This window comes from Neodiprion lecontei, chromosome 5 (assembly GCF_021901455.1).
Source record: "Neodiprion lecontei isolate iyNeoLeco1 chromosome 5, iyNeoLeco1.1, whole genome shotgun sequence".
Classification (NCBI taxonomy): domain Eukaryota; kingdom Metazoa; phylum Arthropoda; class Insecta; order Hymenoptera; family Diprionidae; genus Neodiprion; species Neodiprion lecontei.
The window spans coordinates 18437204-18463102 of record NC_060264.1 but is presented as its reverse complement, the minus strand read 5'-3'; the positions used below and the strand labels follow the sequence as shown (position 1 = coordinate 18463102).

At 35.4% G+C, this 25899-nt stretch overlaps 2 protein-coding genes across 5 annotated transcripts; one reads left to right on the top strand and one right to left on the bottom strand.

Moving 5' to 3' along the window:
• Positions 1–3067: 3067 nt before the first annotated feature.
• On the top strand, positions 3068–17969 carry LOC107225501 (nuclear pore complex protein Nup133). Of its 3 annotated transcripts, XM_046739787.1 has the most exons (20): positions 3068–3355; positions 4536–4875; positions 5352–5669; positions 6864–7034; positions 7619–7748; positions 8455–8631; positions 9678–9837; positions 10015–10186; positions 10863–11022; positions 11832–11944; positions 12025–12131; positions 13273–13489; positions 13581–13724; positions 14831–15032; positions 15125–15284; positions 15557–15752; positions 16640–16834; positions 17094–17316; positions 17394–17518; positions 17726–17969. In XM_046739787.1, the coding sequence occupies exons 1-20, from the start codon at positions 3261–3263 to the stop codon at positions 17768–17770; spliced, it is 3450 nt and encodes a 1149-aa protein (XP_046595743.1). In that variant the 5' UTR covers positions 3068–3260; the 3' UTR covers positions 17771–17969. The 3 variants fall into 3 exon arrangements, with proteins under 3 accessions (XP_046595743.1, XP_015521478.1, XP_046595742.1); XM_015665992.2 differs by lacking the exon at positions 17394–17518 and having other exon boundaries at positions 3069–3355; XM_046739786.1 differs by lacking the exons at positions 3068–3355; positions 17394–17518 and adding an exon at positions 3926–4167.
• LOC107225502 lies at positions 17914–25553 on the bottom strand. Of its 2 annotated transcripts, none has more exons than XM_046739788.1 (14): positions 25460–25553; positions 25008–25194; positions 24585–24844; positions 24341–24511; positions 23556–23714; positions 23276–23443; positions 22617–22795; positions 22313–22539; positions 21855–21997; positions 21572–21772; positions 20248–20373; positions 20024–20169; positions 19741–19945; positions 17914–19192 (listed from the first exon to the last, which is right to left on the bottom strand). In XM_046739788.1, exons 1-14 carry the CDS (start codon positions 25494–25496, stop codon positions 19044–19046), a joined length of 2358 nt encoding a protein of 785 aa, XP_046595744.1. In that variant the 5' UTR covers positions 25497–25553; the 3' UTR covers positions 17914–19043. The 2 variants fall into 2 exon arrangements, with proteins under 2 accessions (XP_046595744.1, XP_015521479.2); XM_015665993.2 differs by having other exon boundaries at positions 24600–24844.
• Between the last annotated feature and the right edge of the window lie 346 nt (positions 25554–25899).

The following is a 25899-nucleotide window of genomic DNA, read 5'->3' as shown; positions in this document are numbered from 1 at the left end:
ACAATGAGAAAAAAATAAATTTTTTACATAAAATAATCCGTTGATCATAACTTGTTGTTCTAAAACTCACATTTACTTAAATTTCTTTAAAAATGAAGTAATTACTTGCGTAACATTTATTTAATATCCGTAGGATTTATTTAAAATGTAAAAATGAATACATTTATTTTTCGCAAGAACAGCGGAGAGAATGAAAAGAATCCTTGTAAACCATAACCATTTACATCAAAGTAACGCAGGTTTCCCTATTTTTATACTTGGGATGAATTTCGGCATCGGTCGGGTGTTCACACTAGACGACGGCGATGCGCGGCGATGCGCGGCGCACCGCCGAAATATTCCCAACCTGGAACTCGCGAAAAATTGCCGCGGTCCGCCGCGGTCCGCCGCGGTCCGCCGCCGTCCAGTGTGAACACCTATATGGATAACTGTATGAGCGAAAATTTCGCCGCCGTCCGCCGCCGTCCGCCGCGGTCTAGTCGGCGTCAGCCTTAAAAGTTTTTCGCCCAAAAAAACAGCAAGGCTTACCCCTTTGTATTTTTGGCGAAAATTTTTCCGATTTGAAAAAGCGCTGAAATAAATTATTTCACCTACTACTCCGACGTAATTTTGCGAGAGAAATAGATTGGGCGCAGTCCCAATACGCTGCGATCAACGAATCAAAAGTTACAGCCAAAAAACGAAAACCCGAGATTTCGACATTTTTCAGCAGGTGCTTTTTCCTTCGTGATTTCTATCCTGTTGATTCCACGCTGTTTTCGCTGCGTTTTCTGAGTTCCTCGGGGTCCAATTGGTCAGAAAAGGGCCACACAAATCGAATCGGAGACTAAAAGTTTTCCGCCCAAAAAAAACAGCAAGGCTTACCCCTTTGTATTTTTGGCGAAAATTTTCGCGATTATGAAAAGCGCTGAAATGAATTCTTCCACGCACTATTCCGACGTAATTTTTCGAGAGAAATCGATTGGGCGCAGTCACAATACGCTGCGATCAACGCATCAAAAGTTACAGCCAAAAAACGAAAACCCGTGATTTCGACATTTTTCAGCAGGTGCTTTTTCCTTCGTGATTTCTATCCTGTTGATCCCACGCTGTTTTCGCTGCGTTTTCTGAGTTCCTCGGAGTCCAATCGGTCAGAAAAGGGTCATACAAATCGAATCGGAGACTAAAAGTTTTCCGCCCAAAAAAAAACAGCAAGGCTTACCCCTTTGTATTTTCGGCGAAAATTTTCGCGATTTGGAAAAGCGCTGAAATAAATTCTTTCACCTACTACTCCGACGTAATTTTGCGAGAGAAATCGATTGGGCGCAGTCCCAATACGCTGCGATCAACGCATCAAAAGTTACAGCCAATAAACGAAAACCTGTGATTTCGACATTTTTCAGCAGGTGCTTTTTCCTTCGTGATTTCTATCCTGTCGATCCCACGCTGTTTTCGCTGCGTTTTCTGAGTTCCTGGGGGTCCAATTGGTCAGGTGAGGGTCGTTTACATCGAATCTGAGACTAATAACTTTCGACTCTGAAGTCGAAGAAATAGTAAGGCTAACCCCTTTGTATTTTTGGCGATAATTTTTAAGATTTTGGAAAGTGCCGGAATGAATTCTCTCATGCACTATTCCGACGTAATTTTGGGAGAGAAATCGAGTAGGCGGAGCTTCAATACGCTGCGATCAACGCATCTCAAGTTGCAGCCAGAAAACGAGATTCTGCGTTTTCGACATTTTTTAGCAGGTGCTTTTTCGCTTGCCGTTTCTCTCCTGTTGGTCCCACGCTCTTTTCACTGCGATTTCTGAGCTCCCGAGGGTCCAATTGGTCAGGTAAGGTCATTCACATTGAATCTGAGACCAAAATCTTTCGGCTTCAAAATCGAAGGAAAAGTAAGGCTAACCCCTTGGTATTTTTGGCGGAAATTTTCATGATTTTGAAAAGTGCCGGAATAAATTCTTCCATGCACTATTCCGACGTAATTTTGCTATAGAAATCGAGTAGACGCAGCCTCAACATGCTGCGATCAACGCGTCCAAAGTTACAGCCGAAAAACGAGATCCCGTGTTTTCGACATTTTTCAGCATGTGCTTATTCGCTCGCCGTTTCTCTCCTGTTGGTCCTACGCTCTTTTCGCTGCTTTTTTTGAGTTCTTGAGGGTCCAATCAGTCAGGTAAGGGTCATTCACATCGAATCTGAGACCAAAATCTTTCGGCTTCAAAATCGAAGAAAAAGTAAGGCTAACCCCTTTGTATTTTTGGCGAAAATTTTCGAGAGTTCGAAAAGTGCCGAATTAAAATTTTTCATGCACTATTCTGACGTAATTTCGCGAGAGAAATCGATTGGGCGTAGACCTAATAAGCTGCGATCAACGTATCTCAAGTTACAGACAAAAAACGAGATTTCGAATTTTCGCCATTTTTCTGCAGGAGCTCTTTCCCACGTAATTTCTCTGCCGTTGGTCCTAGTTACTTTTCGCTTGTGATTTTTGAGTCCCAGGGGGTCCAATTAGTCAGAATAGGATCATACAAGTCAAATCTGAGATTATTTATTCATTATTTACCATGTGCTTTATTCTATTAAGGTTAGAATCTTATCATGTCCAACTTTTTTCATGTTTTTCATTCTACGGTCCACACAAAAATTTAAAAACAAATACATCACTCAAACAACTTCACAAGGGAGAAAGGCTTTGACCTGACTTATTCTTCATTTTGATACCGTTGGATATAGCGTTCTCTGTGTTGCCTATCTCAGCGACAACAGCACTCTTTTCGGATTTAACGCTAAAAATTTTCTCCACTTTCATAGACCACGTTCCCAACACAGCGTTCGGTCTCCCTACTTCTAGTCTTCATGGTTTCGCGCTTAGCTGACTACGGCGCTGTAGGTTTCTTCATGTTGCCAACTCAACTGTCTACAGTGAAAAATTAGCCGTCCCAGATTCATTGTCCTCAAGTGTACATGCGCATGCGCACGCGCTGTCGGCTTGCCGCACACTCAACTGGCGGAATGCGCGACCTAGTACGAAAATTGGTCCCCTATCGAGCACACCTTACTTGACTCCTTACATCATGGTCATGAAGATCGATTATCGAAATTCGAAGTTCGAACACCGGCTTCGAAAATGCGCACTGAAACGTACCAAAACAAATTGTGAAAAGATTATGCTGTCAGACCAATATCAAATTCAGTTGAATTACAATTTCTGATGCGTATTTGCCAGTTTCAAAGACCAAATTTTCTTGCATCATTTATTCATCCCAGTACCAACTCGAAATGGATCGTCCGAGCATGAGTGCATCTTTGGGAAACACTCTAACCTCACCACGAAAGAGAATGTCATTAACGCAGTCCCTGAAGAAGAGTAATTCGTAAGAAATCTTCCTACTGTATCATTGATTTCGCAATCCTTATCTCAGAATACGGGAAATATTTCGGCAAATTTCCACTTCAATGAATGATTAAAAATTTTCGAAATCTCTTCACCAAATGTAAATAATGTTTGGGATTGAATTCGTTGGATGAAGAAAAATACGATATATTTCCGAGAGAATTTCAAGCAGTCGGTTCAAATCCCCAGTTATATTTCCATGGCCCTGAAATATAGTTTTCTACATAACCAAACCATGTGTAAACCAATAATTTCTTAGCATGGTTCATAGCTAAGATGGGTAATTAGGGATACTGGGTAGACGAAACTTGATACTCTTCAATAGTCTTATTATGAGGTTGTCGTCCCTGGAGTATTCACCAAACTGTTATAATCATAAGTTGAGGAGATATCACCAAGTTTGAGAATACAAAAGTAAATATTACTAAAGTTATAACTGAAAGCTTAAGTATCAATGTTTCGTTTCCAATTGCTGAAAGACGGTTGCAAATATATCAGATTCCAGCCATTTGTTTCTGCAGGTCCTCATTTTATTCAAGAGACCATATTGTACATATTAAATCGAACAATGTCTTCATCATAATTGCATATCTGATTTTTTGATATTATAACATTGCACCAATTTCGATTATGGTCAACAAATGACAATATTAAATTAAACACTGAAAGAAAAAAGAAAATGTCTGAGAACATAGAAAATAGTCTTCGAAATAAAATAAACTCTAGTCTAATGAAATCAATCCACACTGCTAGATTTTTAACTTTTTCGAAGCAATTTGAGATCAAGTATCGGTATGTAAGCTCTTGTTTGAAATCCCAGTAATATTTATTTGGGTATTTTTAACGTGATTTTCGTAGCTTAAGAATATAGTAATTGGTTAAATACTCAGTGTATGACAACCTCGTAATAAAATTGATAACCAGTATCGATATTTGGCCCAAAAACCTCCTCAAAAAAATATCTATGTAATGTGAAACAACGTAAGTTAATTTTTTTCAAATATTGAACAAACAACGCACATACACGCGTAGCCACCGCTAAACATACTGCGGAACTTATAAAGTATCGTAAGATTTCACCTCTCATCGAATTTCAAATCCAGCTAACAATTAAAATGCGCTTATTTGTTCTCATCTGAATATAAATTGTTCAATTCCAGAGTAATAAGCATTTCGGGGCGATCGAATCAGTCTGTCCAAGTAATATGCAAGACGGCTGGCCATGTCGTGGAAAGTTTCGGACCTTCTTTGCCGGTTCTTGTGACCGAGGCATTGACGTTTGTTGATCGAAACACCGCAGTCAGCGTCAGTGTGTCTTTAGATGGATGGGCTTGGCTGGTTTGCGGGCGCAGGCTCCTTGTGTGGCAATGCAAAACAACCATTCATGATCCCAAGCTCAGGCGGACCTTTAACAGTCAATGTCGAGAGTTGCTACTTCCTCAAAGCGACCTTGCTCACAAAGCTGACTGCATTGCTGTCTGGCTGACTCCGGGTCATCAGGTTAGGTGTAAATCTAGGTGTAACAAGGAATAGCATACCTGAAGTTTCGATTGATCAAGCTTCAAGATTGGTCGGAAAGGATTCCAATAATACCGAGTAGATCACTGTAAGACTCGGCCACAGTTTTAATAATTCTCTACTTTTCAAAAGCCTCTCAGGTTTCATTCACTTTTCAGAAATTCGTCATCTAATCACAGTATTGGTAGAAAAGTTTGGTTTTCGATCAGACTTGGTTCATCGAAACTTCAAGCATATAGGTCATAAAGAATAAAGAATTTGGTGAACAGAAAATCAAGTAATTTAATTAATTTAGATGAGAAAAAAATTTGACAAATTTAGAAACCAGGCTCCGATTCATTTTTACTGGAGGCTTTCGACTTTAACCTGGAAAATTTTAGTCTTTCTGTAAGGATGTTGTTATTATATCGCATTTTATTAATCATATTTCTCATATTTCTCATTTTTTTAATACCAAGGTTCCTAGCTGCATGGCTGTATCTCCGGAAGGCGTAGTTCGCTACTGGTCAAGCGTCGCTCATGAGGGGTCGTCGGTGGAAACAAGCGCAGAATTGGCTGGACAGGAGGTTGACTGTCTAACTTACGTACCAGGGCACGGTTGCATTTTAGCAACGACGACTTGCACAGTGGCGCTTTTGCAGCCGCAATTTACCAGTGGACGAAACAGCATTTCTTGCCGAGTTCTTCGCACCAGCCAAGGCTGGCTAGGAGGCATAAGTCGTAGGATGTCTTCCTTGATCTTTGGAGCCATGCCTCAATCTCCAGTCACTGAAACAGTACTGAATTTTTTAATTTATTTAGCATTTTTAGAGGGATTAACTAGGCTCAAAGTATAGTATAACCACCACTCACGAAATCATATGAAATCCTTTGAAATTATACGGTGAAATCTCAGGAAATCTACTGAAATCCCATGAAACCTGTTGAAATCGAGTGAAATTTTTTGAAATTCCTAACATTTTATGAAATATTCTGAAATCCTGTAAAATCCTGTGAAACCTCCTGAAATCATTTAAAATATTTGATATTTTTGTAAATACAAGAATCCCCTGAGACTTCATAAACTGTTTTCAAATTGTTTGAAATCCGGAGAAATTCTGTGGAATCTTGTGAAATCATTAGAAACCACCAGAAATCACTAGAATCCTTTGAAATCTTATGAAATTCTGTAACATTCTGGGAAATCTTGTAATATCTATGAAACCTTAATCCTTAAATCTGCTATACACACAAATTGATGAATTTATTTTCAAATAATTAGTGCTCGGGTTTTGTGGAGCAAGAGATATTTCAATCCTAGTTGCACATTTTCATTAAGTTGATTAAAGTTCATGCGAAATATTCCATGTAGCTCGTAGCAAATAATCTTTCAATAACAGGTGATTTTTCACATGTCGATAGAATTTGTGAAATATCGGTACGACCTTCAATATTTCTGCATCTGCAATCATGTACGTTAGCAGGCCGCAGCTTTCGCACGGTCGTCTGAGTAAAAAGTCACAGTCGACGATTTTCTTTCTGATTCAATTGTCTAGTGACGGTACTTTTTAATTACTTTTCTAGACGGCTGCAAAATCTATTTTTCTTAATAAATCAGTGCTTTAGTAAACAGTCTATTTGGAAGTATGTGTTGCTTATTCACAGAATGTTGATGGAGAATTCAGCATTGCGTATCCAGTGGTTGCTTAAAAGTGAAGTCTTTTCCAGACCAGAGGACTTGATAAAATTCTTTCCAAGACTGCATCAGTTAAAAAAGAAAGAAAAAAAATCAGTTTTTATGGAATGTATAAAGTTTTGGACAACATAGATATGGCAGAATTTTTTCCACTCTCGCGAGATATCTCCAGAAACTTTACCGATTTCTATTTTGACATTTCACTGAATTTCACTAGAATGCATGGAATTTCATGAGATTTCTCACTTTCTTGTGTTGAACAGTAAGAGTTTGCCTGATGTATTTAGTTTTTCAGAAACTTGTCAAGGTTACTTGTACATCGCTTGGTGAAAAAGCATCCAGAGTCTTGATATTAGCAGGCACCTCTCTGCAATACTGGTCATTTCCACACGGTGAGACGGAGAAGATGGAATTTGACGAAGACATCGGTCACACAGTTTCACAAGGTTTTCAACGAAGATTTTGGGTATGCAATTTCAAAGAATACCCCCAATTCCAGATTTCTGCACTGTTTTAGGGACTATATACGAGTATATAGCTGAAAGGGTGGGTTATTCTTAGAAATTTATATTTCTACAACCAATTGTTCAATTCGATTAGATTTGATGTTTTCAAAAGCATGTGGCTTCAGTGAGCTTCATTTAGAAATTTTTTCTCATTAGAATCAATTACCGAAAATCACTGCTATTGACAATAACGTCAACGATTTTGCTGCGTCAAAAGTTTTGAGGTGACCATGATATTTGGCGCAATCTCATAAACGGCTCAAACCAATTTACTTTAAATTTAGAGATAGCATTTTTGGACAGTTATGTCACTGATCAAAAGGATTGGCATGATTGTCAATGGTAATGCGCCTTATTGATTAGATCTGATACAATAGATATGTAAATGATGTTCTGAAATTGCAAAATTCATTCACTTTTTCAGCTGTCTAGTCATACGTACCAACTTATTTCTGGTTGGATCGGAAGCTAATTCAACTCCCTCTGTAAACTGAGTCGAGTTTCTCTTCTTTTCGGTAATTTTTCTTTCAATTATTCATCACAGGAATCCAGTGCTTGCGTGCCTCAGGGTATGGATACCTGTTTAATCGACATGCAGCCATGCGAAGAAGGCGTAGTAGTGCTGATGGCAGCAAGTTGCACAGAAGTATCGCCAGAAATTCACTTTGCGATTGGTAATCCCCTAAAACTTGTTACTAAACAAATTTTTTTTTATACATCTTTATTGATTTTAATGCGAAAATAGCAGTAAAAACTTAACAAGCTTTTCGACCAAATATCCATTCAAAAGTTTATTTATTCAGTTGCTACAATTGAAAAAACAAATGTTCGAAAGCTATCATTTCTGTTGAAAAACCCCAAATTTCTCCATAACTGAAGTTGGTGTCGGACTTCGGTGATCAAATGTTTTGTTGTATTTTTTTTTTTTTAAATAGACGTCTAGGGACCAAAAATACTTGGATATCAAAGTATAAGAATACGGCAATGAGAATGTATCAGCAAATTTAATTCGCAGGCTCTATGATCCGAAAATTTGAAATCGTTCTACGGAAAGAGCGTAAGCCAGAAAAAAATGGTATGTCCTTGTAGTCTAATATTAGCTGACGTTCCGTCTGGCGAAGCTCCTGTATTAAATTTGCTGAAACCCCGTTCTGTGTTATGGCAAGGTGGTTTTCAGACATTTAAAAAAAGATACAGAAAGTATGAGTTATTTAATCAACGTCATTAATTACACTTAAAACTGATAATATCTTCACAAGCCTGGTTATTTAATCGTATGAAGTGTAAGATGTATAAATTCAATTTTAGACACATTTTTAATGTAAAAAATACAGACTTTTTACCTTTATATGTCTACAATGCATACGTGTACATTCGTAGGTTTAATTCCACTTGTTGATACGAAGTTAACAAATACACTAAAGTGGTTTATACCTTTGAAAATTGGTCCTTTACGATACCGAGATGACATCGAATCTACAATACTTTCGTATCGATTCATCTTGTCTGGATGGGAGGCCATTATATACAACCAACAGACGGTACTCATTGCAAACCGTGAGTAGCATTTCTTAGTTTAAAACGGTACTATTTACTTCTTTGATGAAAGCTGAACATCTAAAAAGCGGACGGCTAGGTAACAGTTCCAGTTCTTAAGTATTCTCATTCAATTTGATAAGTTTATTCTGTTGATGTGTAAACTTTATACAGGGAATTTCCATCCGTTTTTATCTAGCGTTGGACGGTCATAATTCCCAAATTTATTGTAACTTCAGTACACGGTAATGCGCCTGTATTTTTCTGTTTCTTGACATCTAATTTTTTCGGCGTTTTTGAACATCTAAAACAATTGCGTCAAATTATCACCAAAATTGTAAAAACCCTAAGATCTTGCTGAAAGTAATATTTTCATTTATGTGGAAGTTATGAATTATTTACTACTGTTCAGATTTACCGCTCAATCTATTACTCTAGATTTTTCAGGATGCTCTGAAAATTCTATATAGAATGATTAAAAATTCTGGACACCCTTATAAATATTTTGATAATTGCAAAAAATCACTTTTACAATGGTTTGGATTTGGTTCCAAAGCTACTTGTTAAAAGAGGCCGATGAGAGAGACTTTACTGTTTTTCCTCAAGGAGACATGTAGAATTACACATCTACTTTTTATGTACCTTATACATTTATTTTCCACTCTTATCTTGCACCCCCTCTTTTAACCTTGTTCACTTTAAAATTAAAATATTGACTGAAAATTCCTTCATTTGAGTAATGAAATACTTTTTGGCCAGTTTTGAAATGTTTTGAACGTTTCAGAAATTGCGTCTTTTTCAAAATTAGCGTTTTTCTTGCGATGTGAGAATAATTCTACAAAATAGTGGCAATCGAATTATTAGAAAATTTTATGCCTATTTCATATACTTGACTGTTATTTATTATGCAGTATATCTCAAGAGAATCTTAAAAAAATAAAATGAAGATTATACGCTACAGTGTACAAAAAAGCAAATGAGTTAATTTCCAACTTTTCTGTTCAGAAAAGCCGGAGAGTTATTAAAATTTGTACGTCATGTTAATTTTTCTGACCATATTTTTATAGGTATGTCAGAACATGATCAAGAAAAAATAGATCTCGTCAAAGGCGGTGAAGATAACATACTTGGCGGCGCACTCTGTTCGGGAACTCCGGTACTTTTCACCAAAAATCTGGGGCTGGTTACGATCATACCCATGGATTTCAATGCTCAAGATTTCAACATGTATGTTGATGAAATTGGTCTAACCTGTTTGGTGGGAGCGTGCAAATAGTTTTAAATTATGAATAGTTTGAATCATTTGAGTATTCGATTCTATCACTTTTGTTATTTAAGCTCCGCTTGAATACTTGCATCATTTAGAATGAAGATATTAGCAAGACATCGTATTTTCTTTTTCAGGAGTTATTCTGACGCTAATTTCAGCCTCGATTATGGCGGCAACAATTCGACATTCGGCGCAGAGAATTTTGCTGCTCAATTGAGTAACAATGATTTGCAGGAAATGACCTTTACCTCAGATGGTGCAACGCAATTGAGTGCAGCGTTCCTTCTTAGTCTCAGACAAAATAAGGTAAAATACATAGAAAAAGGAGGAGAACGTCTGTTTCAAAAATTTCAATTATTTAATTCATTTGTGACATGAATTTGTTGTATTGTAACTATTAAGATTAGAGGTGTGCCAATCATTTGCAATCACGATAATTTAATTTTGAGATTTGATAACTGTTCGAATTTATGGTTTAACTAGCTGAAATTCGCTAATTCTTTTTATAAATCACATTCAATTTTCTATCCACAAGAATCTTATAAATATTCTCAAAACACGAAAAAACTGGAGACATCAGGATTGGAATGTGAACGATTTGAACTACTAAAACTAGTGGAATAATTGTGGCCATTCAAATTCATGAAATAATTCTAACGGTTCGAATTACAGAAATAATTTTAACTATTCAAACAATACAAACTATTCGCATGCTCCAATATTCGATTCGATTTTTTAAACGCATTTCACTATTTCTTTCGATTTAATTCGATCACTATTAACACACCTCTATTAAGAAAGCAAATATGTAAGATTACCAGATCCAGAAAAGTTGCGAGAGTCGCGCAAGAAATTGCAATTTTTTATAATTAGTCACTTCATCTTCATTGCATTGCCGTCGGACGAATCACGAAGTGCAGGATATTCAGAGCAACCGAAATTTAATGTTGTCAATTACTGCACGAGCTTATATTTTTTACAGGCTCAATGTCAAGAAATATTGTCGGGACTTTTTCCCCTTCAAGAGGAACCTGTAATGGACATTGACGCAATTTTGGACACAACAGTCTTAAAAGTCGCTAAAAATCTGATTGATGATTACCCAGCCAACGATCCTCGATGGACAGATCATAGGGACTTATGTCAGTATTTGAACAATTATATACTCGTGGTGTTTAATGTTGCAAAATGTGAATCTCACGTGTTTGAAGCTATTAACCCTAATTGCTCACTCTGGGTGAATTTCACCTCAAACATCTTTCAAACTCTTTGTAGAGTCACTTTCCCGTGGAAATGGGTTTTGTTGTTTTTTTTTTAAACTTTGGTAGAAGTGAACGCCGTCACGCTGGGTGAATTTCATCCCAAACATTTTTCAAACTCTTCGTAGAGCCCCCTAGTCGTAGTAATTTTGGTGAGGAAAACTGGTAGAGCTTTTTCTGTGATCTGTAAACAATACCAAGATAGATATGTTTTTTTTTTTTAGATTTTTAGAAATCTCCATTGAAGCAGGATATAATTTTTTTGGAACTGGGGTGAATTTCATTATCTGTGACCGTTATGCGATTCTACTGAGGTTTAACCAATTGGGGTTAAACTTGAAATCATTCGTACTTTTATATTCTCAAGTTATCAAATTATTCACACGGAAATGTTATCATTTCACAAATTTATATTTTCATATCCACATGTTGACATTTATTATGGCAGAATAAGTTCTGATATTTGTATTTACATATTAAGATTCAAGTCAATGTTCCGATGTTCAGGGGAGTTATTACATTTCTTTCCTTCATTACTACTAAATGTCACAAAAACCGAGTGTATTGATCAGTTTGGGTGATTCAGGAAATGTCCGGTACAAGACAGAACTTTACAGCAACTCAGCCACACTCTTCTGGTCATTATAGATTGCAATACTCATCTCTAACATTTATATTTTTGCTACTTATAGCTATGACAATAAATGCTGTTACCGCTATGCAAATTCCCCACCAACTGGAAGGAAAACAAAAGGCCTTGGATCTCTTCATAGAGTTTTTGAAAGAATTCAATTTATGGGACAGGGTAAGTTTGTTTATCTCTTTACAGTCATTCCTTCAAAAATTAAATAGCTATTTTATTTATAAATTTTAATGTTTTTCTAGTTCTGCGCAGTTTCATATAGAGGAATAATCATGGCCGCAACACATGTTTTGGGGGAATATGCTGAGAAAATAGTCGCTGCCACAGCGATTTACAACTTGCAAATGAGGTGATAGGTTTGAAATTTAGGTTACGTTACTTGTTGTTTTTTCATTGAAAACATTTGAATGTAACATAAATTCGTAGATGGGATAGACCCTTTGTAATTTTCTGCTCTAATAGAGGAGATCAAAGTTGGTAACGTTGACATAGCCAAAAATTGCAAAACAATCATTATTTTGCTACTAAACCGTAACTGAAGAAGTTAAGTTTGTCAAATAGTTTATTTTTGCATGGTCTACTTGCTTTGCATTATTATATCAGCGTTACAAACTTCAATCTCATTCTCAGATCATTCATCCTTAATACCTTAGCTTGCATCACCAATGTGAGAAATTAGAAAACAAGAAATTATGCTCTATACTCAAACCGATTCTCCCCGTTATTACCTCCGATTTGATGCGAGATTTTTCACTTCAATTCGCCTATCCCACAAACTTTTTGTATCAATTTTTCCACGTAATATTAATTCCCGTGCCTTAAATTAAATGATTGCTTTCCTTCAGCCACAAAATCTTTAGAAAAATTTGGTTTCGAGGTACAATGACACAGCAAAATTGCTTGTGAAATGTCTTTTTTTTCTGCTATGCCAGGATTTTGAGACATAATCATTCAAAGATTTTGACAGCTGGATATTTCAATCTTTTTTCAATTTCTTAAATGAGATATTTAAATATTTTGAATAATTTTGTAAAGTTTGTCGAGTATGAGAAAAAGTGTAAACAATTTCCCACCAAATTATTGATACCGATGACTTAGTTCAAGGTGAGCTAACGTTCCGTTTGAAAGCCGTTTGTTTTCACTCCCAGTCGAAAATGTCATGAATAGCAAAAGATTTTTCCCGTAGAAAAATATGTCTTAAATCCAATACTAAACGGTTGCTCCCAGATCCTGAAGTTTTTTCATTGAAACAACGGGGCAGTTATCGTGTTTTCCTTTGTTTCTTCAAATTGTTCTCACTCAGCAGCATTTAATGATATGAATTTGATTCTGGAAGTATTTTGTAGGGAATTGATTAGAGTTGATTTTTATACGTTTTGTAGAATAAAATTAATAAAAATATGCTTTCATACTAAACACCCGGAATTCATCAAATATGCACATTTCACAATTTTACACTCAACTCGTGAATATTGTATTCTTGCCTACAGACACAGTGACATCATGGATCCAATCATGGACCAAACCGTGAGTCCAGAAGCACGCGTTTCAGACGAGTTGACCACTCGAGACATATTTTACCGGGAAGTGAGTAACGTTCACGTTTACTTACCGTTACTTGTGAACAGTGCTTGCAAAATCACCCAATCTGAGAGAGTCACAAATCAAGTAGCTCAGTACATTCTTCAAGTAAATACACTCTTACTGGTAAGACACACATCTATCTATTTATGAAAAATGTTGTATGCCAGTGTTTGAGCCATGATTATTGCATTCTATTCTTTCGTGCATACTACAGAGCGTTTTACACGAGGTAGTGAAGTATAGGCAGCAAAATGCAGTGAGATTCGTGCCAGCCAGATGTTCTAGCGGAATAACAGAATATCTCCCATGGACGGCAGCAATGGGTAAACATGGATTACGTAATTGTCTCCAAACTATGGTGCGTCAAGTTTTTTCTACAACCAATAAAAATTTTCTTCTTTTGGGCATATGTTCCGAAATGGGCAATTCATACTTAGGAAGCATTTTGGATACTTGGATTTATGCAAAATACAAAGTCGCCTTGACTATTTGACTAGCTTCTTTTGACAAATATGACTTTCGTATGATTCGTTTCATGTCAAATCGCTGAGCTTTGACCCAACCAGTTTAATTCGAACAAATTTTTGCAAAATTTGTAACTGTCGAATATTGATATGAAATTTTGAAAAAAGTCAGAAATCTTTCTTGAAATGAATCTGCTATAATGAATAAAAATTAGCCGAATTAAAAATGCTTGATGATTTGGAATGAATATACCCTTTTGCGTAGGGTAAAAAAGATATTTTCTGCTTTTATGTTTCTCGACTGAAACAAAATAGCCATCTGACCCAAAGAGAAATTCAGTGGCATTCTCATATCTCAATAAGATAATAAAGAATTGAAGTCAAAGTTATACTGAATCTAAAGTTAGCAAAATTATGATAAGTTAAACTTAAGTGCCAGCTGTACTATACGTAGAGAATTTGAGTGAATACACGAAAATTTTTAAGGTGATTTTATTAATGTTTAATTAGAGGCACAATAATTGATTCAAACAATATTTCTCTATGGGCGGTGAAAAAAATTTGTTGCCGCTGCAAATAATTTTTTGGGACAGGTAAAAAGTTGGTGAGATTAAGTGAAATTACTTGCGAGCAAGGAAACATTTTTTTGCAAGTAGCTCAACCAATCTTGTTTTTTTGTGTGATAAATTGCAAAGAGCTTCTTTGAGAAATACGTTTTTATCGAATTTATTGTTCTCGCAAAATTACACCAGAGTTTTGACTCCAAATAGCGTTGCCCTGAATTTCAGAAAGTAGTTAACCTTATCTTTGTATCTTGAAAAAAAATTCAGAACAACAACAGATCTATTTAAATAATAATGAAAGATGAACTCAATTCAGATTGTCTGCATAAAATAAACTAAATAACGTTGATCACTGACGACTGTAGTCGTAATCCTACTGTTTTTCCTACACAAGAATAAATCACAGTTCATTTATAAATCGTCAACTTGTCTTACAGCAAAGTATAACTTTGAAGTACGGAGTGAATGGAACAAGCGATCATTCTGTTCGGAACGAACTGTACGAGCAGCTGGTTAGTCTGGTTGACCTGATTTTAGATGGTAAAAAATGTCATTTGGAAAGTATACGTGGAACAGAAAAATTCGAAGTGTTATTGAAGCAGTACGAAAATGAGCGAGCAAACTTGATACAACCACTTGGTAAGTAAACAAATTTTTTCTGCCGCTAAGTGTGTCGACAAATCTGACTATATCGTACATAATACGAGGCATTTGTTTTGTTTTGCTTTCAGTGAAAGAAGAACAATACGAACAGGCAGCTATATTAGCCGAAAAGTATTGCGACTTTGCTTCCCTGGTACAAATATGTGAGCTAACGAACAATCAGAATCGTCTTGATTCTTACATTGAAAAGTTTGCAGCACAAGACTTTGTTGGATTTCTGTTTTCATGGTAATTATGAATTTGGTTTTTAACAAAATGAATACACTTGGTCAAATTTTTACCAGACAAGATTTTGAATTTGAATCAGTTCATATTATATTTATGGATATTCCAATTGATTATAATTACTTTGCTAGGATTTTATAGATCTGGATAATTTTCCTTGTATTTCACGAGATTGCAGAGATTCTCAGAAAATTACAAGAATGATGAATATCTAGTGTGATCCTGTGTACAAATTCCATACTCACTTTGTAACTCTTTATGCATCGCTTCTGCAGGTACGTCAAAGATGGTAAACAAGGAAAATTAGTTGAGAGATGCAGGCGAGGCGGTGTAGCTGAATTAGCTGAAAAGCTGTCCGAGCATCCTTCTTTGTCTTGGGTGCAGGCTGCTTTATGCGATGAATTGCGTCTTGCTTCAAACACTCTTCACACACTAGCTATGGAAGAAATTGACCTTGTCATGCGTAAGAAGGTAAAGTATTTTTTGATCGGGTGTTTGTAAGCCTGAAGTTCAACTTCACGGCCAAAAAACACGATCGAAGAATATACTTTGCATATACTCGATTAAAAAAATTTAGTTCGTAACTCGGCTTTGTTAGGATTGTGTGTTCCTTGGACTGATTTTACCATGCGGCACACAATCCTCATTTGGTTCGTAAAGACCTACTTTACGGCCTAGGTACGGAAAATGCTATACAAGTAACAAAGTGATTAGTTTGGGAGCGACGTTCATATTTTCTCGCATCTACCAATGAAACTTGTTGTAAATACCAAGAAAATAATTCTTGCGAAAGGCTATTTCTTAAATCCAACTTCAAAAAGTTGCTTCCATAACTCGAAGTTTTACAGGATCAAGTCCTCATCATTAAATGCAGCTGTGTTATTTAAATGGGAAAAGTTCTAGTTCCAAAAGCAATCTTTTGAAATTGGATTTTAAGGGATATCGTGTCAAAAGGATTCCTTCATTGCTATTCGCAACAAGTTTTGACAATGGTAGAGAAAAATTGACAAAACCGTTCATTCCAAACGAAAAATCTTAATGAATTTAGTAATCATGTGCAATCTTACAACAATAAATAACTAGCAAATTATTTAAACATCAGTTGCCTTCAGTTGCATGCATTTTTATTTATCACTGATTCAAATTGAAACTATTACAGTTGAAAACAAGTTGAGTATACAAATGAAGAAGGAATCTTGACAACAGTTGCCATGTACGTTATACGCATGCCTATTCATTGTAGAATTCCGGTGTATTAGAACTAAGCGAAAACAGTTTCTCATTGGTCGTATTTGTTTTTTGCCTATTTCTCTCTGTAGATGTACAAACATCGTTAACAATCATTTTGTCGGTTACAGTCAATGCTTTCTCTATCGAAATTGGCGCTATTTGCATCTGACGAGCCGGAGGATGAGGTAATCGAATGTGCTGAGAAGATAAATAGAGATCTCGAATTAATTGCTCACCAAGAAGAGGTGCCAGCATCTGTACTTGCAAGTTACGGATACGATATAGAAAAATTACGAGTTCTCACACCTACCGAACTTATCACGGTGCGTAGACCTTTGACCATTTATCTAATTTTTTAATTGCTTAATTTTTAAATTTTCATATAAACTGCGTTCCATGTATAGAGTTTTTTCCGCGCAGATTTCTATTTCTTAGTAGCCCGAATGATGAAAATTCCACTAGATACGTTCTATTATATTCCACAACATCTCACTTTACTCAAAACATTATTTCTACAATCCCGCCGAATTATTGTATTTTCAACCATTTTAACGCGATTTGAAATGAAACATTGTCGTCCAGTTATATACATGTGACGAAAATTTGTTGGCGAGTGAATACGACTTCAAGAAAGCCCTGGATTTGCTCGACTTTGTTCATGAACAAGAAGATAAATCTTCCTTGAGATTAAGGATTTGGGCCCGAGCAGCGAGAAGAGATCGTTGGGACAGTGTAGGCAACAATCCTGAACAACAAGCGCAAAATACAGTTTTCTTCAAGCTGGTAGATTTGGCGCATTTCATGGGTGAGTAAATTTGATGCAGTTTATTTGGCAGTATTGCTGAATTTCGATATTTCTGTTTATCTCCTGTTATTTCACAGATCCTCAAAATTCTCAGCTGCTTGGCGTCAATTTTTTTTACACAACTCTCGAAATTTCCACAAATTTTTCACATCGGTTTAAGATCTCCTTAATTATCTACAATCAGCAGCAATACAATCAGCAAGCGAGAAATCCGTATTTTATGGCGTAGACATGTCAATAGTCTGTCCCTTCAACAATTGATGTTTTGAAAATAAAACATTTGAAAGCACCAATATTTTCGCTTCAGTTTCGATCTATTGGCTAAAATTGAAAAAAAATTGCTCAAAATCAATTTTATAATAATAAAGGATTAGAACGTAATAAGTAATACTTGGTATTATTTTTACAGGTGCTAGAATTCAGGACTTCCTTCCACCGCTGGATGCGTTGTTAACAGAGCCAGAACTTGGCAGTCTTGCTGGTTCGAGTAGTTTTCAATTTCTAATCAAAATTGGATATGAATATGTTTACCGTAACTATCATGTAACCAATGAATCATTACTATTCTAGTACAGTATTTTTTTTTTTCTTTTCGTAAAGAATGAATAACTAATTTGAAATGAAAGAAATAAAAAAAAATTTTTAAACTCAAACGAGGTGTTTTTTATTCGACGAAATTATAAAGTGACTCACACGAATTAATCTTCATAGAAACAACGTTCGATAATCGATGTAATAGAAATCGATGATTGACCTTGTTAATATCTTGAAAAGTTTGGGTAGTTTGTCGTTGTATAGCAATAATTTTTAGAATGACAAAGTTCATGTTTCACGTGTTGGCAGTTTCAAAAAAAAAATTTGTTACCTTCTCCATTCATGAAAAAGACGTTAGTTACATAGAAGATGAAATTAATTTTTCTTGCTACTTTTCATCAAATTTTTGAAAAAAATGTTGTTATTCAGCAACGACGTTAACACCTTACAAAGATTTCAAATAAATTTAGTATAATCGTCTTCTCTACTTCAGTTAAATCGCATCGAATCTTGCCACCAATTTAATTGTTATTTCCAAACACTTGGCAATATGTGTTCAAATCGATTAGAATCTAGTTTAGCATATGTCTCTTTCAAATTTTGGAAATATTTAAAAAAAAATGTATAACAACTGCTACGTAATGTTAACATGCTTCTTATAGAGTGGAAAATGATTTAGAATTTTTTTTATATTTTAAAAGCATTAAATACTGATTTTTGTCCATACAAAATTGTTCAAAGTGCTCAAGCAGGTAGGAAAAAATCTCTATCATGAGAACACTGTTAAAACAATTGAAAAACAAAATGAAACATTGGAGAATTATTCGAAAATTTGAAAAGGGTTAAAAGATTTTCAAGTTGAAAGTGATTTCATAAGAAGATTAAAAAAAAATAAAACTGGGGTTTTAGCTGTATTACTACTACCTAAAAAAATATCAATGTAACTGTAAACAGTGAGGGTACACAATGATTCATGTTGCACGGAACGCCATATATATATACTGGACAACTAGCGGATGAGAAATAATAATTATTCGAGTTTCGTGCACGTTGAATTTCCCTATATAAAATAAAGAATTAAATTACACGTTGAGTGTAATTTATCAGATCTGAATTTTTTTTCTTCTATTATTATTATTATTGCTCCTTACGATATAACATGCTATCGTGACAAACTTAACTAAAGTTTACATTTAAATAAAGATTTTGGAAAAAACGATAAATGTAAAATATAAAACTAGAAATTGAAACCCTGAAAAAATAGAAGGTGCACAACTGACGTATCTAAAGTCTTCAATGCGCACAATATATCTGACGTGATTTGGCGTTTTGCAGTCCATCTCTGAAATGAAAATAAAAATAAATACTTTGAAGGAAATCTAATTAATTTCCAAACATAGTTGAAAGATTTGAGTAATCTTGGAACATGAACTGATAAAAATTATGTACTGATATCACTGTGTAGCCACTTATTTTCAGTTATGAGTATACCATAGATATCAATACAATTCCACTGACTCATGTTTGGAAAGTATACAAGTATACATACCTTTTATCAATTTTTTAATAAAGTTATTTTAGCATTGTAAACGAAGGTGGTAATTACTTTTATACATTGTAATTGAAACGTAAAATAACTAGTGTTTGTAATTGATTTCGACTAATTTATTGATGAACCATGCGTTTTGAAATTAAATACCGAATCTCAAAATATAATTGTATTTTATAACTGATTTTGGCTCAATTACAACAAATCACGCAAGTTTTGTTGACGAAAATTTAACCAATCACAACTTGTAATTGAAGAGTGGTGCTTGTGATGCATTAATTACAGGGATCGAAACAAGTAATGTTCTCTGTGTCTGTAAAACGGTGTATTGACACACTTACCGCTACATTGTTGCATGGTTGTCACATTCTGTACTCGATAATAAGTTTTGGGGCATGCTTTTCCAGTCCTACAATCAGAGTAATCAGTCATACTGATCTCGTTGTGACCTCGCAAGTCCTGGCAGTAAAATCCATCGCGAGTACCGACTGTGGGCCACTCGTTCCATGAACAAACTCTCATGGCGCCATAGCCGACAGAGTGAAACTTTAATAGAAACATGATTCGTGCTCATTTGTGCGTTGCAAATAGTTGTAAGGAAATGACTTTATACATTATACTCACTGTCACTTCAACTTTTTTAGTATTTCCTCTCCATTGCGGATGTAGCTGATATGTTACAGTCTCTTGAAGCCCTGTATAATCTTCAAATTGATTCTTTGATCCATACGTCAGATTGAAATTTGAAGGGGGTCTCAACACTCTTGGAACTGAAAATTGCAATATTAACTTTTACACAGTTTTGGCTCATCTTAAATACTTATAGTTGTTACATTTTTTTGACTCACCATTCCGGAGGTGCATGCTCAAGTCGTCTATTTTTAAACTTTTAATTAAATAATCCTCACTGGTCAAAATAAGGTTTTTCAATGGATCGGAGTAAAATTCTGAACCGTAGTAAACAAATCTTACATCTGAAATATTAACGTGACGTTGATCAAGGTGAACATAAACATTCCAAGGAATATCAAGCAACATCAAAGAATGTTCTCAAACTTGAAGAAGTGACCAGTGTTATACATTAGATCATTTTATCCAGGATAATTATTTCAGATAAATTCACCTTATCTTTGGTTTTGTAAAGATAATATGAGTCAAATTCAGAGTTAAGACTCTGATTAAATTTCGAAAACATTAATTGAAACAAACTGTTCGTAATTTACTACAACGAAAAAAAAAGATTCTATTCTTTGATGAAGATAAATATGTTTTTAGGGGTAGTGTAATGAATTTTCTATTGCATCAACGAAATTTCACTTGATCTCGCACTGTAAACTATCCTAAACAAAATATTAAAGGTCATGCTCGAGAAAGATAGGCTGTATCTTACAACCATATTATACGAGATTGAATTCGTGAAAAGACAGCAAAAATTTTGTGTTATTGCGCTAATAAGCATTAATATTGTGCAAGGACTGAACTATGGGAAAACTTTTTTGATTTATCTCTTTATCTGCGAAAAAAGGAATACAGGAGGCCATGAAAAACATTCCTAGGAAATTGCTTAATAAGCTAGATCGCTCTCAAAGGAGGAACACGTCCAATAACCCGCTGAAGAATATGATTTTCCAACGCCAAGTAACAAGATAAGTTGAATTAGATCACGGACAAGTATTACTGCTCTTATGCGATTCTCATAAATTGATTACAACAGAAATACCATTAATGGATTACCTAAAAATAATTATATTATATTAAGAAATTCTATATGTATACCAAATTCATTGTATTTCTGCTGAACCGCTCAATAAATTATCATTCTTTTTTCTTAGTGCATTAAAAATTTTCCATTTTCATCATTATCCTTTTGTATATCCAGATCAAAATAAGGATAATCTCATCCTTTGCAGAGATAATTGCATGAAAAACTATCTTTTACCTTAGCTAGATCAATTTTAATATGCATAATTTGATCTGCTTGTCCTAAATTTGTGGTAAAGTTACCATAAAGCCATGAGAGGAAATACAGGCTATCACGTCCGTTTTTTGTTAGTGAGAGGTTTTCTAGTGCGGCTCTAGATCATATTCTGTTGAATCGGGATGAAATTTCCGGTCGAAAATTTAAGAAGTAAATAATTTCTCCTTATCAGTGAACGTTGAGAATTTTGTTACCTGGATGCTGGGTCTTTATCTGACGCAGCGCTTGTATACTGGATTGGAGCTCTTCTTCGCTCGGCACAGTTCGTGGCGCAAGGAGAACGACCACTTGACCGAGATTACCAATAACATACTTTTTGCTATTATTACTCCAAGTTTCATTCAGATAGGCACCAACTTCCTCTAATACTCTGGCGAGGTTCAGCGTAGAAGGCCCTTAAATTTATGCCGGTATGACAGAGTCAATGTTTGGAAATTTAAATACATGCAAAATTTGTCACCAAGCAATTTGACATACATGTTATTTGAGTAAAATTCTTCAATGCATAATATATCGTGGATGGACTATGTGTTACATTGACTAGCCATTCTCCCGTCTTTCCATGAAGTAATCCCATCCTCGACCCGTACATCGAAACATCCAAGTCTTCAAGCATTACTCTGCGGTCAAAAATTAATTTGACAACGTTATTATGAGAAGTGTTGATTCCTGACACAGGACAAGATAATTAGTATTATTATCTAGATGAAAATATAAAATTATTCGTATGAAAATTCGAGTAGATGAGATGAAAGATGAACTTTATTTGTATGAAATAGAAATTGAGATGAATTTATATAAGATTCTTATTCTGGATAAAATTATCTGGGCAAAGTACAGCGTTAGTTCCGAACGATAAAACTGAATATAAAACTTGCGGTCACGATAATTAAGAATTTTCTAAACGTTCAAACGTTCGTACTTGAAATACGTACGATATAAAGTCTGCTGTATAATCTCGGGACCAGGCACCATCAAATGCAACAAGAATCTCTAGTTGAGGCTTTGATCCTGGATTATGGCATTCCGATTCAGCGAATAGATAGTTGTCGGCATAGGTTGAAAATGTGTTGACAGCAAAATTTACCATCCTCAGTAAAGCCTCCGGTGTCATATAAGCGATACTGTTGCGATAGGCCAATATCTGAGCTAGAGCATGGGTCTGATTTGAAAGAGAGATTGATTTAACTACGTTTTGAGCAAAATTAATACTCCGAAAATCTGTTAAAAGCTCCAAACCTGTTCAGTTATTATTGTCGTCGGTGCGACTAGCTGGAAATTTAACAATCGCTGACAGGCCTTCGCGTTTTTGTCGAAAGCTATCCCTTCGTAGCTGTAATACATATCCAGAACTTGGCTTAGGCGAAGACTGTGGAAGCTGTCGATCCAAGTTTGTAAATTTTTCCCTATCACCAAGCCTGAAATTAAATATGCTCCATACAAGATTTATAATTCATCGCTGATTGGCGCCTGCTGTAGACTAATGAAAACCAATGAGAATAATGTTTTCGTTGAATTATAGTCTTTATTCTTTCTTATCCTGTATTTCATCCATAGGGTTAAAAATTTGAACATACATTCACTATTTTTATTTTTTTTTTTCAAATATCTACTCCACTGTTTCCATTTAAAATAGAATTGAGGAAATAATTTCTATCCATTTATTTATAAATGATATTTTTGTAAGCATTTTCCATTTTCTATTTTAAATGTTTTGAAATATTTGACGTTTTATGACTCATTTCGAATACCTGTTTTACTATTTTCATTTTAAATAGAACCAAGCAAAGAATTTCTATCCTTGCACTTACAAATGACATCGTTACAAGCATTTGCAATTATCTGTTTCAATCGTATCCATGAAAACATTTTACCCAGGCCTACGGTTACCGTCTTACCATCGATTCCGCCGACAATCTCAGCCCGAGTCGCGTCTAAATGTCCATTATGATCTGTCAGGTAAAAGAGTCTCGGTTGCATCGTACTGTTCCAAAAGCCTGTTGCCCCCATTGTCATATCAGACGATACAACAGGCCCTTGATAAACTGCCATTTCCCCAATGTCTCCTTGAATGCAAATGAAAGTGTTATCGTAAAGACAAATTTATTAATTTTTCAATTTATAATTGTGCAGTTTTGTCTTGGCAAGGGAATTCTTGAGTAGGAGAAGAAAAGTCACCTGCAAGCGTCGACACCCAAACGTTATCTAATTTGGAGGTAGATTCCATGAGAGACTGAAACCACATGGATCTTCCAAGTGCAATTTTGCCTTTCGGAACAATGAGATCAACTTCTTTCTCGTTATAGTTCAACGATGTAAACTCTGTTGTAATTGATTCTGCAAAAGTCGAGCACAAGTAACAGACTGTTGCAAATTTATTTTTCGTTAATTTTTTTTTGTATCCTCGCCGTAAAAAAGCAAGTGACGCGTTTGTTGTCACGCAAAATTGTAATAAATTTTGTATCAACCTTCAATAAATGAAAATATCTTGGCAATTATAATGCGTTCTGTGAATGATTTTACTTCTGTGAGGCTTGAATAGACGATCATATCCTCGTATTGAGTAAAAGAAACGACATTCTAGATTGAATTATTTAAAATTTCATGTCAATTCGAAAAACAAATTATTATTCAAAATGTTCAGAATCATTGTAGATTATATTCGAATCTTTAGATACTCTGGAAATAACAGCATATAAAAATGTTTTTGAAGTGACCTCTGGAGATTTCAATTGTAAAAGAAATTACCTTTCAAGCATTAGAACGTTCTTACAGTTATAAAACTTTTTCTTCAATTGCTGATATTTCAAATTGTGTTATTTGAATATGCTCAGAATCATTCCTGTTATATCATAGGCGAAAACAACAAAACTGCTGGACATTTTTTGTAAATTTTTTTCGGAAAATTCGAACTCAACGAAAACGAAAAAATGAATGTTGTGTCATTCAACAACGAATCATACCTTGGCGATACATCGGTGGTTCAGCAATTAACAACTTCACAGCTACATTCTGGGGCTGAAGGGACGCAGCAATCGAGGCGATGACTGCGCCAGGAGAAATTGTTCCGTACGGAGTGATAATGACACCGCTCTCAACGGGGCATATTGAAGCGACGCCAGACTTCGATCTGCCTGAAAAGATGCACGTTAATATCCGATTATTCTCCACTTCGTACTCGACTCTTTCGTCTTATAGTGTCTTCACCGGAAACTTTCTCACTCGGTGTGCTACACAATTTTTCGACGCTAGCCGAAGGATGCTCCCAAATGGTTGACGAAATCATACGATGTAGAGTACAGCGTTCTACCAAGGTCAGAGCCTCGGAAGGAAAAACTTGGTAATCACCAGGCACCAGTTCCTCGATGATTTTGTGCTTCTCTCGTTGAAATCCTGTGCCGCTGAAAGGTGATATTCCACTGGTAACAGCAACGTCTTCTTGATGCTCGATACCGTCGAATCTGAACCTTAAATTAAATTAAACATATCGATTACAGTAAAAGCATAAATAAATGCGGATGAATGATGACTTAGGAAAAAATTTCACTTCGACACTAAACTTACTTGTACTCATGATTTCTATACCCCTTGGAAAGCGTGTAGATGAGACTTTGCTGTATTTGCACATACCTGTGAAGCAATGAGGAGGTCGTCGCTCTCATGTCCAATCTCGTGTACGAAAAATGCTCTGCCTTTTGTATGAGATCTATAAGAACGCGAAGATTTGTCGGTATCTCAGTACCTGCGACACTGCCATTTCGATAGCATTCCTCCAATCTTTCTGGAATACTCGTTTGACAGTTCACTAGCACAAGTCCTGAAAGATAATTCCAAAATTATTATGACGCAAGACAGATTTAATTTTTTTTTTTCATCAAATCATTCGCCCTATTGTTATATCAAATTCATGAACCAACCAAGATGCGTTGAATAATTAAAAAACTGATGAATTAAACGGAATTGTGTTATTGTTGAATGGTGTAACTGAGAGGTCGCTGAATTATTTGATAATACAACAATGTGCATTGTCTATATCAATTTTGCACGCATGTATATTCATGAGAACAATTCAACCTACGTACCGTAATATATGAACACTAAAAGGACATCACTTTTCATTGTGACAGATTAAAGACATAACAGGAAATACCGTAGAATATCACGTTTAATAGTACACTATCCACAGTGAGTCAGAAGCGAAACGATTTAATAAGATAAGCCCCGTTTCACCTGTGATAAGACTGTGATAACGGAAAAACTTGAAATAGTTGAGTACACATATTCGAAATGACCTATTTGTGCCCTAACTGCAGTTTTGCACCAAAATAAGGAACAAAAAGACTGTAGATCATATCTCTCAATTAAACCAACATGTAAGTATTGAACATTGGTATTGGTATAAAAGTTTGTATGCATGAGTAATTCTCCATTAAGTCACAGGGATTCAAATTTTGACTTTCAGATTTTTCTTTTTTTTTTACAATTTTTCACTTACTTTTTTGAAAAATTTTTTATATCCCAA